The following is a 13961-nucleotide window of genomic DNA, read 5'->3' on the forward strand; positions in this document are numbered from 1 at the left end:
ATACCACTCCCACTAAATAAAAGAAACGTAAATACTACTCCTACTTAAAAAAACTTATTTCATATTTCTAACACCAAGAAAATTACTTCTTACTATAAAAAGTCGATGAATATATTTTAATTCAACCATTTTTCATATGTATTATTTTGACATTCAACAACTACATATTTTTCTGAACAATGCAACTATATCAACAAAACTGAAATAAGATGCACAAGAGATATCCTAAATATCTATTTTGGTCTCTAATGTTATGTGTTATTTTTTAAAGTCAGTATAGTAGGATATATTCTCCTATCATATATCCCTTTTATGAAGGAAGTTCACACTTTCGAAGCCGTAGAGATATAGAGGAAAATTACCATTTTAAATTCAATTACACTAGAATGAAAAGATTTGATTAAAATCGAGACTATATACTTTAATCAATTGAATTATATAATTATTGACATCTAAGTTTGAATATCTCTAACATTTGTAACATGAATCATAAATTTAGAATAGCACATTTGACATTCATGAAGAAAAGAAGAAGGGAGGAAGAAAAAAAAAAAGGCTGAGTCCATTAATGAGGAGCCAACTGCCCCTCCAATACCATCTTCCATAAATGCTTTTGCTGCCTTCCACTTTCTCCTTACCCACTTTTAATTTTGCCCAATCCCCACTTTCCTCTCCCAAACAATTTGCAAATTCCCCCCCCCCCCCAAAAAAAAAACCATGAATCTCTTCATCCCCATTTTCCCTCTTCTCATCGCCGTTCTCCTTCTCTCGCCGTCTCTCTCTCTCGCCACCGCCCGGAAGGACGGCGGCTTCCCTGGCATGTTCGGACCCGGCAACGGATTTGACGACATACCCGGCTTTGGAAAGGGCTGGGACAAGGGGATCGTCGGCGGTGGATATGGCGGCGGCTACGGCGGCCCCAAAGGCGGTTACGGCAAGGGTGGCATCATAAGGAGCCCTGTGGTGTGTAAAGAGAAAGGTCCTTGTTACAATAAGAAGGTGATTTGTCCGGCTAAGTGCTTCTCCTCCTACAGCCGATCGGGCAAGGGCTTCGGCGGCGGCGGCGGCGGTGGTGGCTGCACCATCGACTGCAATAAGAAATGTATCGCCTATTGTTAGGGAGGGGCGGTAGCCGGAAAAAGTATCTATAATTAGTAATTAAGCTTGTCTTAATGGGGAAAAAAAGGCTATATACTACAGTTTTACTAGACTGATATATAAATTATTAGAAATATATAATTATAAGTGATGTTATGTTGGAGTATTATGTATGAGTTTTTATTTCTTTGTTGCTTTTTAAAATTATGGTTTTCTTGAACTCTTTTGGAATTGGGTTTTCTAATTCTGATTTGAATATGAAGAGTGAGAGTTTTAATAGTTCCCATGCTTGGTTTTGTATTTTGATGCATGAATCTATCATTTGAGGGTATTGTTTCAGTAGAGTTGGCTGGAGCTTGGAGTTGATTTCTTCATCCTGTAATGAACACATTATTGTAAAGAACCAAAAGGCAACAATTGATTCACAACTTTTAGAAGTTAGAAAGAGTTTATGTAGCTTATGTTGATAAGTCTGGACTTGTGGAAGTTATTGTTTGGTTTAAGAGATCTCACTTAACTTTTGTATGTGTGTAATTTATAGACTTGACAAATCCATAATCTACCAACAAGGAAATAACTTTCTTTTGAAGTTCAAAAAGGTAAGGTTTGTATGTGAATGAGTAAATGGGAAAACAACAAATGCAAGAAAGAGAGAATCCGTCTGGTAGTGATAGAGGGTAAGTCGAAAGCTAAATAAGGTTCTTCTCCAGGTTGAATAGGTGGATGTTGACGAAAATGTCTAAATCTCAATTTTATAAAAATGACAACAAAGATGTTGATAAAATATCAATATCAATAGATATGTTTGAGATGTCGATGATATTTTTGACAAGTTTTAAAGAAAAAAACAAATTAATATATAAGTTAAAAGAAGTTTATTATTCATATTATATTCATCTCATTTCTATTGATTCACCCTTCACCATCTAACTCATGAAAATATATAAATATGAAGGAAAATGTCACTAAAATTTAATACTCTTATCTTTCTACCCTGAGAATTTAGAATATAATATATTTAAAAACGTCCACGTGGCTGCCTACTGCCTAATGGCCAACCAAGAGTATTTACAAAGTGAGTGCTCAAAAAGTAGTGATTTTACCTTGTTGACAATGAAGCCATTGAAATAATTACACTTTTCAGCCTAATTACTTCGGTGATGTTTCCATTCATCAACTATAATCATTTTACCAACATTTCTCACCAAATGAATGTTGAAACTGAACAGCATTTTGAATAAACGATAACACCCACTTTTAACAAGCAAAGTGTAAAAATTGAACTCGGAATTCAATCACAACCTCAACAATCTAACAATATGGTTTATAAAACTGACTACTACCATTAGCATCAAATTACATCAGGGGTAGAAAAATCGTACACTAAAGTTGGCTGGTAAAAATGAAGCAACAGGACAGAACAGCCATCAACCTAAGGCAAACCAGTAAACTTATCCACAGCCTGTGGCTATGTGCATATACAACCTATATTCTAGGAAGAAGCTCATCATTCGTTGTGGTTCTATGCGACCACGGCATCACATGGCTGCCCTCACAGCACCCCTGGCAGCCTCGCGCTTCATCTGAGCTGCTTTACCGCTACCTCGGAAGTACATGTATACTTGCTGAATGACAAAACAGAGAGTGAACAATGTAAGGAAATGGGTTATAGCTAGCAATTCTGTTGTTTTCCATTTGTATGCGCATGGATAGATAAAGGGAGAGACATGATTGACCTGAATAACCCAGATGCTGAGAACTGATTCAAGACAGAATAATCCAAAACCAACGAAATAGAATATCTGCATCAAACAGGAAAATGACGGATGAAACCTCCAAGCTCCAGGGTACACAGTATTATTTTCGTCCTCACATGTAAATTTGAGGTTACGTATTATTATGGTTCACCCGCTCATTTAAAATATTTTCCTAGTATTATAAAACCATCTTTTACTAAAAATACCAAAATAAACCGTAAACCTGTCTCCATATATCTCTCCAATACATGTTTGTGTAAGTAAAAAATAAAAAATAAATCAAGTGGCTGAAAAGCAAGTAAAATAATTATTTTAGTAGGATAAAAAGAGAATCTCCCCAAGTCATGTGCTAAAAGTAAAAGAGAACATCCTTACCCCAACCAAGACTCGTGAACCAATAAGATCTATTGCAGGTAAAATGCCACTGTTACAACCCAAAACAAAAAAGTGTTAGGTGTTAGTACAAGGATAAAATTCTGAAACTTCTACTTTAAGATGATACTATTTAACAACAATCATTAAGGAGTAGGAGTTGGTAGAGTGGAGTTGTTGGGCTATACAATTTCACTCCTCCCAAATGCCAACTAAGTCATCGACAAGAAGTAACCAACCCTACCATGCAATATATGACTCTAGAAAAACATTCGAAGTGAAAAGATTAATATCAATTGAAAAGATTTAGCCGAAACGAAGATGAAGATTAACCATTCTTGATACATGCATTAAGTTATCAACTACAATATTTTAAAGGTTTATCGACCAAATCATATTAATAACACAGTTACAAATTAGCAGCAAACATAATAAATAGTTAATACAAAGGAACGTACGTCAGAGATTTTCCCCTGAAGACTATTGGAGGCGCTACAGCAGCAAAGATGCAGAAACCAATATGAAGCTGTATGAAAAGAATAAATCGATAAAATTGCAATGATAAGAGATCCAATTTTCAAACGTGTTTAATTAGAAGAAAGCTAAAATGATCCAGTAACGCAAAATAGCCTTACCAAATAAAACATGAAAAACCATCCAAACTTCATAGCACTTTCACTCCTGCAACAGTAAAGAAAAAATAATGCTAATTAATATCTTCATGATCAGATCAATACTTGTGTGTAGGATATAGAGTTCCACCTTCCGGAGTATTGGGAGCCTTAACAACAACATGAAAGGAGGAATTACACATTAAAGATGAAGAAACAGTACCTAGATGCGTTGTAAAGTGGCCGATACCACAAGAAATACCCTCCTGGAACTCCAGCAATAAAATAGATGACAGCAAGGAACCAAATTTTTACTCCTACAATCATAAAAATGTAAGATTATGAGCAATATTTTCCACACTTGAGAAAACAGTTAACTATAACAGATGAATCGTTTTTGCTAAAATGGTATTTCAACTTACCTTCTCCCTTAATCCACGCCGTAGTAACAGCTACTATGTTCCAGAGGAGGCAAAGAGTTAGTCCTGTGATCACCACAAGAACATGACAATGTCCTTTATGCCAATTGCTCTCCTAAAATATTTTGTGTGATAACTCATTTAAGAAAGAAATGAATGCAACTTTGCAAGGAAACCTTTATGTCAAAAGGTCACATAAGAGATTTTGTTGTTATTACCCAATAAAGGGAAACTTTGCAGGGGAGAACAGTAGTCTTGTCCAAACAGTGTCTAATTATTTTCAATCAAATTGTCGGAGTGTAAGATTCAATAACGGTGCCCAAATAATATAGCAGGTTTAAAATTGGGATTGGAACATTATCATTCATTATATAAGTAATAACAGCCTATGGACGAGAACAAACGGAGATGGTCCACAAGTTCACATACCCAACAACGTAGTAAATGCAACATACTGCAATCTTTGCAGATGAATAGGAATATCATTTGCAATATCATGGTGGATAATTGGGAAAAAGGGTGGCCAATTTTTCTCCTCTAGAACAATTCCAGCTGCAAAACAAAAACACATCAGGTCATAACCTGCATTGGGAAAAACAAGTGATCTATAGAATGTGTTTCTAAGTTGAGGCATATCTCTCTGATTCACCTTCTCGGTGGCTGTTAAGAATAAGGGCATCAACTCAAATTGACAAGCAATTTAACTGTGATAGAATTATTTTCAAGGGAACCAATTGATGATCTGAGTTCAAATTGAAAGACAAAAACTTCATAGTTCTCATTCTCAGAAAGGCAGTAAGAGGACTCTGCACTTGGTGGAATACTATTGTGCATGTCATAATATCATACCCTCTAATTCCTTGAATTTTCCCAAATTTTTTATTACTCAAGTATTGTGTGCATTTTAATCTACGCTAATACAAATAGTTCTAATAATACTTCACAAATCTGAAGTTTTGATCCCACTAAAGATAAATTGTCTCTTAAGTTTATGAAATATATTCTGAGAGTTTTACTGGCAATTTAACATCCTTATATGGCTTTCAAAAGTCAGAATAAATTACCCCGATTTGCAGCATCTTCCCTCCGTTTTACTTCCTGCATTTAACCAAGAATGCTAAAGAATTAAATAAAGTCATTAGGATGCCTCAACATTGAACCACTCACAGTACCAATGACCTGTAAGTCTATAACATTAAATTTTAAATTTGATGAATAAAAACCTGCCAAGGATTTTGTTTCATTTCAAGGGGTAAAGGAAAAGATGATAAAGGGCCTTAAACTTGCAGTCTTGGAATATGGCAATTCAGTATCATGTAGAAATTGAACTAGCACCGGTGCTTGGCTAATATGTTGTGGTTAGATTATATAATAAATTCTTAATATTTGCAAAATCCATTTCTTGTAACATTAATCAAAACCAAACAAGGAAATGATCCTGATTGGTACTCAATGAGCATTAGGTTTGAAACATAACAACTGGAAATGATAACCTATTCAGAGATTTTGTACATTCTTTGAGAAGTACCTGTTCCCGCCTTCTCAATTCAGCCTCTTTAGCTTGGAGCTCCTTCTCTTTCTTCTTCAAATCCTAATTAAAATTCAAATAAATAAATAAAACAACTAAGTGCAATTAGCAAAGTCAGGAGATCAATGGTGGCACAAAGAATAAAGTACATGATATAATCTCAAAAACCTTATAGTTTGATCCTTCAGAATTTGAATCGAGTGGTATGTCAACAGTTGCACCACGACCATAATTAAAATCAACAGGTTCTGGAGGAAGAGGCGAAAGTCTGGAATTTGTGGCAGGGGGAACACTTCCAGCATTCTGAAAAATTAGCAATATAAATTTGGTCAAATGAGTAGATAATTTGACGAGATAATATTTTAACCAATAAATGTTGTGTTACAATCTTCTTAATAGATTCAAGAGATGAATGAAACAATTAAAACCAGGTTGGATTTAAAACCATAGGCCAATTTCTTTTCAGATTATCCATAAACTAAGGTAGTGAGCAAATTACAGATAAAAAAACCCATAGTAATAAGGAGCCATACAAAAATAAGAAAAACAAACTTTTCCCTACAAAATAGAAAATTTGGAACTGCAAAAAAGAAAAGGAAAAAAAAAAAAAAGAAAACAAAAATAATGAAGGCAGCAACTTATTATTAAACAAAGATGTATAGCTCTTAATAGAAAGACGCAAGTGCGAAGGTTATCCAAACTTGATGAACTGAATACTTCAATCTCGTTCCCCTTTCTATATTGCTTTTGTTTTGGGTTGGTGGGGGTAGCAACTAGCTACTGCAGTGGCTTAACACAAAAGGTTAGATTCCTTCTTTCAGATGTAAAAGAAAGCACCTCCGTCATAATTTGACTGCCCTAATGCCTTCACCCAATAGCTGGATACTGGTTTGAAGATGGATCGGAAAAAAAATCTGAACACCCGATGGTCTAGAATAGAACGGCGACAATATATGGCAGAAATTCGAGACCACAATTCAGAACTAGCTTAAATTTCCCAGTAATTTGATAGTGAATGAAATCAAACCTATCAACTGTTGCATCTTTGAAGCACCATCAGGTCCGTAATTCATGTCGAGAGAAACCAAATTATTAGGGTGGGAAAATCCTTTATGCGGCTAGAAGAAAAAGGAAAAGAAAAGGGATCCAACCGAACCATCAAAAACAAAATAATAGAAATCAAAATCCAGTAAGCTAAACGGAAATCCGCATTCACCGCATACTCAAATGACCTAGTCTATCGAAATAATAAAGCAAAGCAAAGCAAAGCAATACACACTGTTGAGCAACAGTTCCATCATACGTAGAACCAACCAAATTCAATAGGAAGGTAGAAGCAGAATTGGAAGTCCTAAGCAGAAACATGATGGTGATCAAAGATAGAGAAAACTCACAGCAAAGGGGTTGACTTCCTCTTCTTCATCGAAAGGGTTTCTGTCGTACCGACCAGCCATGGGAGAAGTGGTAGCAGGAAAGGGAAGGAGGTAAGAAGTGGAATCGCAGAACCTGAGATCTGATTTTGAACAGAGAAAGATGGAGAGAAGGCTTAGGGAGGAAGCAATTCGAAGAAATTTGACGGTTCAATCGGAGAAAATGGAATCGTAGAGAGAGAAAGAGTAACAGTTGTCCTTTAGTTTGGTCAAGCTTAATACCTTTCGGGTGAGAGAGATTAAAATTCAAAGCAAACAGCGGGAGACATATTCACAGGAGAAGACTATAAATTACTTCAATTTCTAATTTCTACAACTTCGAGATAAACTAAACAAGATAAATAAATCATTTTTCTTTTCTTTGAGTGAGACTTTTTTTTTTAATAATTATTTTAGTTTTGATTTTTGAACTTTATTAGTATTTAGTGTTCACTTTGTTACATTGTTCGCCAGGTGTATTTGATACCTAAGAAATTCCGCAAGGCTTAAACAACTCATAGTTGTATGTTAAATTATAGGGGTAGTTGGAAGGATGTCTAACAATAATAGTGAAATTAGCCCATACTCTAGAGATATGAATTTTGCAGGATGGTAAAATAATAAGTCCAACCCAATCGAAATAGTCAACTATCAAAATACCTTGACAGTTAAAATGCGTGATTGCATCGGATTATTGTTTGATTACCATCTAATTACTAATGATATCAGTTACTATCTAATTGTTATCTTATTGTTGTCTAATTGCTATTTCATACTGAATTACTATCTTATACTGATTGCTAATGATATTGATTTACTAGCTAATTGTTGTTTAATCATTCTTTAATATTGATTGTTCTCTTATTACTGGTTATACTAATTATTATTTGATTGTTGTCTAATTATACTGCTTGTCAATGATTTTGATTTCAATCTTATTATTGTTTGATTACTCTATGATACTGACTGCCAATGATATCGATTACTATTTGATGAAGATTGCTATTTATTTGCCTTCCATTTGGCATGAAATGTAATCAAAGAGTAATAATCATTCATAGCATATGATATTGCCTTCTTATTACTTTTTTTTATCACATAGTTAGTACTGATATTGCTTTTCGATTGTTTATTGATTGTCATCTAATTACCTTATATATATATATATATATATATATATATATATATATATATATATATATATATATTGTAATAGTTAGCAGTTTCTGATAGCTATTTGATTTTCTTCTTATTGACATCTAATTACCTTCTATCTTTTGTCGCATAGTTAGTAGTTTATGATATTGTCATTTGATTGTCATTGGATTACTTTTTTTTTCTTATCAATTAATTAGTATAATTTATTATAGTTATCTGATTATTGTTATTAATTTTTTTTTCAATTAATAGTTTCTAAAATGACGATGGCTGTGACTAGAGACAAAATGGCGGGATGAGTTTCCATCTTCATGTTACTTCTTTTCTCACTCTTCGTCCTCCTCGTCACAACCTCCTCCTCCTTCAACATCCACAAGATATCCGCCATTAGAACTTCCACTTCTTCCACTTCAAACTCCCACATAAGCTGTCATCTTCGACGTCGGAAGCTTCAGTTGTCATCTTTGATAAAAGAGATATCCAACGCCTAGTTGTTAAAATATATTTTTCTCGTTTTTCCTCTGTTTTTCTTCAGCGTTTCAAATTCCACTATTTGGCTGTTATTTTTTATTCTTCTCTCTCCTGGTTGTTATGCTTAGCCAATGTTCTTATGCCAAGTGGCTCCATTTACATTAATAAATAACAACTATACGATAGGTAAACATTATCGTGTAGAGTCGATCGTTTAGCAAATTTATTTTTCTATCTTCTGTCTCTTCGTCTTCTACATCTCTGCCTCTTCGTCTCCTACATGGTATCAGAGCTTTAAGCATCCTATTCCTTTCTTCATGGCGTCAAGCTCGGGAACATCTGAAGAAGACTCTACTCTACCGGTGACATCAAACCCAGGTATTCATTCGACAGTTCCACCTTCAACCAACATCTCTATATCCTCCCCATCGTTTACTCCACCTGCTACTCCCACTCTACCTTCCTCAATATGGCCCTCCACCACCGCCTCTTCACCCTCAGTATGCCGGTTTTCCCACCCATCATCCTTTTTCAACTCAGATATCCTTTAATTCGTTCTCCACACTTCCATCCCCGTAATCTCCAATAGCAAACTTCCCTTACATGTTCCAATCCCTCACTGTCAAACTAAATGATTCCAACTATCTTCTCTAGAAAAATCAGCTTCTCAACTTGATCATGGGCTACGACCTTGAAAGTTTCATTGACGACACCTATCCCCAGCCCCATAAATACCTCGATCCTCAGCAGACACATATCAATCCTCATTTCTCTTATTGGCAAAAGTGCAATCGCACTATCATGAGCTGGTTTTACTCCTCTCTCAATGAAGATAAAATGGGTGAAATCGTCGGCTACGAATCAGCATTAGAGATTTGGGAAGCACTTCGAACGGTTTATGAGTCATCTTCAACAGCTCGGATTATGGGACTACGATCTCAGCTTCAGAAAATAAGAAAGGATGGCACTAACGTGTCTTAGTACCTAGCAAAGATTAAAGACATTGTCGATAAATTTGCTGCCATTAGAGAACCTCTGTTTTATCGTGATCATCTCGCCTATATTCTCGAAGGTCTCGGAAATGAGTACAACCCTTTTGTGACTTCCATTCAGAACAGAACTGACCGCCCCTTCATAGCTGATGTTCAAAGCCTGCTTATCACATATGACTCTCGGTTGGAAATACAGTCTGCCATGGATCAACTTCAACAAATCCAAGCCAATGTTGCCCATTTCTCTCTACAACCTTGACGCTCTCACTGGCAACAACATACTAGAACATCCTTCAGACCTCCTTCTTCTCTTCTAGGTATTCTTCCTAATCCTCCTTTTTCTCCTTTGAATGTTCTTGACCATACTTTTCCTAGATCCCCTGCCCGAGCTCAACGACTACCCCCATCAAACATTGAACTCCTCTAATAGGCCTCAGTGTCAAATCTGCAATAAACTTGGCCATACAACCCTATCATGCTACAATATTGATAACCCCAAATACAAGACCATTCACCCTCCTCAAGCTCATTTTGCTCAAATTGCTCCAGCCACCAATCAACCTTTGTCCTATGTCACTGCTTCCCTTGCTCCAAAATCCAATCATCCAGACGAAGGCTGGTATATAGACTCTGGAGCTACTCATCACATGACTCCTGACCTGTCCAACATCCAACAGCCTACTCCATATTATGGTGGTGAACAAGTTGTGATAGAAAATTGTAAGTCTCTTCCCATCTCTCACACTGGCTCTTCACTTTTTCTGTCTCCTATATCTAGTACTCTAGTTCATCTTCACTCTGTCCTTCACACACCTTCCATCTCTCGAAATATCATTAGCATAGGTCACTTATGTTGTGATAATCACGCTTATGTTGAGTTTTCCATGGCTCGTTTGTTGTGAAGGATCTTCAAACCAAAAGCCCACTCCTTCGGGGCACATTTGATCGTGGCCTATACAAGCTCTCTATCACTCCAACTGCTCCAAGATCATCCACTTCCTCTCCTCATCCCACTGCCTTCATTTCAACACTTATAGATTTTTTCTTGTGGCATCGTTGCTTGGGACACCCCTCCACACCAATAGTTCAGTCCGTTCTGTCCAAATGCAAATTGAAGTACAAAAACAATACAAATGTATCAGTCTGCAAGCACTGTCAAATGGCCCAAGAGCCATCGTTTACCTTTCCATACTTCTACTTCTCGTCCATCCTCTCTTTTTGATATTGTGTATGGCGATGTATGGGGTCCTTCCCCTATAAATTCAGTGAATGGAGACAAATATTTCTTATTGTTTATTGATGCTTTCTCGCATTTCACTTGGATATACACCATAAAAGTGAAATCAAATGTTCTCCCCTATTTCATCAAGTTTCAAACAATGATATCAAATCAATTTTCCACCACTATAAAATCAATCCAAACTGATGGAGGAGGAGAATTCAAAGCTCTCTCACCTATTCTAGACAAACTTGGCATACTCCACCGTTTATCCTATCCTTATACCCTTAAAAATAATGGTACTTTTGAGCGAAAGAACAGACATGTTGTTGAGGTCGGATTATCCATGCTTGCCCATTCCTCTATTCCACACACCTTCTGGCCCTTTGCCTTCCACACAGCCACATATCTCATAAATCAGTTACCCACACCTCTCCTTGCCAAAAAACCTCCCTATGAAACCATATACAATAAGCTTCCAGGTTACCAGCTTCTTAAAGTATTTGGATGCACCTGTTTTCCCTTTCTTCGACCATTTAATGATCATAAGCTTCAATATCGGTCTCATGAATGCATATTCTTAGGATATACCTCTTTGCACAAAGGATATCTCTGCCTTCATCCCACAACAGGTCGTATATATGTCTCTAGGCATGTAGTATTCAATGAAACTGCTTTTCCTTTCCTAGATAACTCTCAAACAAAAACTCCATCACAATCTCTTCCCTCCTCTGTCATTTCTATTCCTATTCCCATCAGTCCTCTCTGTCCCTCCTCACCAAATCAGTCTACTGTCAATCCTCAAAGTAATACCGTTCATCACCATGATTCCCCCCACCTATCTTCTTCCATCCCATCTCCCTCCTCTCAACCTACACCAGCCAGCCAACCTACTATCCCTACCCTTCAGTCACCTGACTCTTCAACCGGTTCACCAAGTTCCCTCATTCTCTCTCCTTCACCAACACTCACTTCTGCCCTCCCAACTCACTCTAATTCACCACACCTAACCATTCCCAACACTTCAGACCCACCACAACCCTTCCCTCTCACAACCAATAACCATCCTATGATTACAGGATCCAAAATGGTCATTTTTAAACCAAACATTTGGCTATCCATTGTCATTGACTTGGACAAAACAGAACCATGGTCGTATAAGGAAGCTATTCTTCATCCAAAATGAAAACAAGCTATGCTTAAGGAATATGAGGCGCTCATACGAAACAATACATGGTCTTTGACACCTCTTCCCCAGGATCTCAAGGTAATTGGCAGTAAGTGGGTATTCAGGCTTAAACAGACTCCATCAGATGAGATTGCTCGATTTAAGGCCCGTTTGATCGTTCAAGGCTTTAGCCAAGATTATGGTATTGATTACTTTGAAACATTTAGTCCAGTGGTTAAGCCTACTACCATCCGGCTTGTACTATCCATTGCTTTATCTCATAATTGAGCATTCGATAGCTTGATGTGCACAATGCCTTTCTTAATGGTGACCTATCTGAGAAAGTGTATATCAAATAACCACCTGGTTTTATAAGTAACCAACATCCAGATTATGTCCTGCTTCTGCATAAGGCCTTGTATGGTCTCAAAAAGAGCTCTCGAGCATGGTTTTCAAAGCTCAACACTTGTCTGATGTAGTGGGGCTTCTCAAATGCGAAATCTGATACGTCCATGTTCATTTTTCGCAACTTTCACACCTTAATCATCTTTCTCATTTATGTTGTTGATATCATTGTAACTGGCAATAGTTCTGAAACCATTCAACACTTTATTAGTTGTTTACACACTCATTTTGCATTTAAAAATCTTGGTGATCTATCTTTTTTCCTTGGTATTCAGGTAGCTCGCTCATCAAACCATTTACACTTATCTCAGTCCAAGTACATTTACAACCTACTTGATCGTGCACATTTCACTGACTGCAAGCCCATTCATTCTCCTATGGTCGTTGGTACCACATTGTCCCTCACTGATGGACAATTACTGGACAACCCCTCTAAATACAGAAGCTTAGTAGAAGCCTCCAATATTGTACTATGACCAGACCAGACATCAGCTTCAATGTCAACAAACTCTGTCAGTTTATGCATGCCTCAACCTTTTCACATTTTCAAGCAGCAAAACGTCTTCTTCGCTACCTTAAAGGCACGGTTAATCATGGTATTCTTCTGACCAAATCCTATGTTTTGGCCTTAACTTGCTACACCAATGCCGATTGGACCAGCTACCTGGATGATAGACGAAGCACAAGTGGGTTCTATCTCTTCCTAGGTTCCAACCTCATCTCATGGAGCTTCTCCAAGCAAAAAGTAGTCTCTCGTTCCAGTGCCAAATCAGAATATCGTGGCCTTTCCAATGCTGCCGCTGAGGTCCTCTAGATCCAATCTGTTCTGACTGAAATTGGCATTAACCACATATCAACTCCTTTGCTACTCTGTGACAACCTGAGCGCCACATACATGGCCGTCAATCCTGTGATTCACAACCGAACAAAACATCTTGAGATTGATCTTCAGTTTCTCAAAGAAAATGTTGTATCCAAACAACTTTCAGTCAGATTTCTTCCCTCCGAAGACCAACTTGCAGACATCATGACAAAAACTTTACCAAGTCCTCGTTTTCTCAGTCTCAATACCAAGCTTACAGTTGCGGCAACTTCTCGTTCACTTGCGGGGGATGATAAAAGAGATGTCCAACGCCTGGTTGTTAAAATGCATTTTACCGTTTTCCCTCTATTTTTCTCAGCGTTTCAAATTCCACTATTTGGCTGTTATTTTTTATTCTTCTGGTTGTTATGCTTAGCCAATGTTCTTATGCCAAATGGCTCCATTTACATAAATAAATAGCAACTATACGATAGGTAAACATTATCGTGTAAAGCCGATCGTTTAGCAAATTTATTTTTCTCTCTTATGTCT

The 13961-nt window shown here is 36.9% G+C and overlaps 2 protein-coding genes across 2 annotated transcripts; one reads left to right on the top strand and one right to left on the bottom strand.

The window, feature by feature from the left end:
- Positions 1-462: 462 nt before the first annotated feature.
- LOC120072813 (uncharacterized) lies at positions 463-1377 on the top strand. Its single transcript, XM_039025326.2, has one exon. It carries the CDS (start codon positions 718-720, stop codon positions 1117-1119), a length of 402 nt encoding a protein of 133 aa, XP_038881254.1. The 5' UTR covers positions 463-717; the 3' UTR covers positions 1120-1377.
- A 976-nt stretch (positions 1378-2353) lies between these two features.
- LOC120074496 (secretory carrier-associated membrane protein 3-like) lies at positions 2354-7529 on the bottom strand. The gene is made up of 12 exons (XM_039027644.2): positions 7180-7529; positions 5954-6088; positions 5786-5848; positions 5322-5355; positions 4687-4809; positions 4261-4323; positions 4062-4155; positions 3863-3908; positions 3686-3753; positions 3231-3279; positions 2835-2900; positions 2354-2723 (listed from the first exon to the last, which is right to left on the bottom strand). The coding sequence occupies exons 1-12, from the start codon at positions 7237-7239 to the stop codon at positions 2637-2639; spliced, it is 888 nt and encodes a 295-aa protein (XP_038883572.1). The 5' UTR covers positions 7240-7529; the 3' UTR covers positions 2354-2636.
- Positions 7530-13961: the final 6432 nt, after the last annotated feature.

This window comes from Benincasa hispida, chromosome 3 (genome assembly GCF_027475165.1).
Source record: "Benincasa hispida cultivar pf3 chromosome 3, pf3_genome.v1.1, whole genome shotgun sequence".
Taxonomy (NCBI): domain Eukaryota; kingdom Viridiplantae; phylum Streptophyta; class Magnoliopsida; order Cucurbitales; family Cucurbitaceae; genus Benincasa; species Benincasa hispida.

Excerpts from the sequence above, each read along its gene's own strand:
- LOC120072813 (XM_039025326.2), top strand. The coding sequence starts at position 718 with ATGAATCTCTTCATCCCCATTTTCCCTCTTCTCATCGCCGTTCTCCTT.
- LOC120074496 (XM_039027644.2), bottom strand. The coding sequence starts at position 7,239 with ATGGCTGGTCGGTACGACAGAAACCCTTTCGATGAAGAAGAGGAAGTC. Across the intron at positions 4,810-5,321 it reads GGAAGATGCTGCAAATCGGG|CTGGAATTGTTCTAGAGGAG; the intron begins GTAATTTATTCT and ends TTTGTTTTGCAG. Across the intron at positions 2,901-3,230 it reads GTTCACGAGTCTTGGTTGGG|ATATTCTATTTCGTTGGTTT; the intron begins GTAAGGATGTTC and ends TGTTTGATGCAG.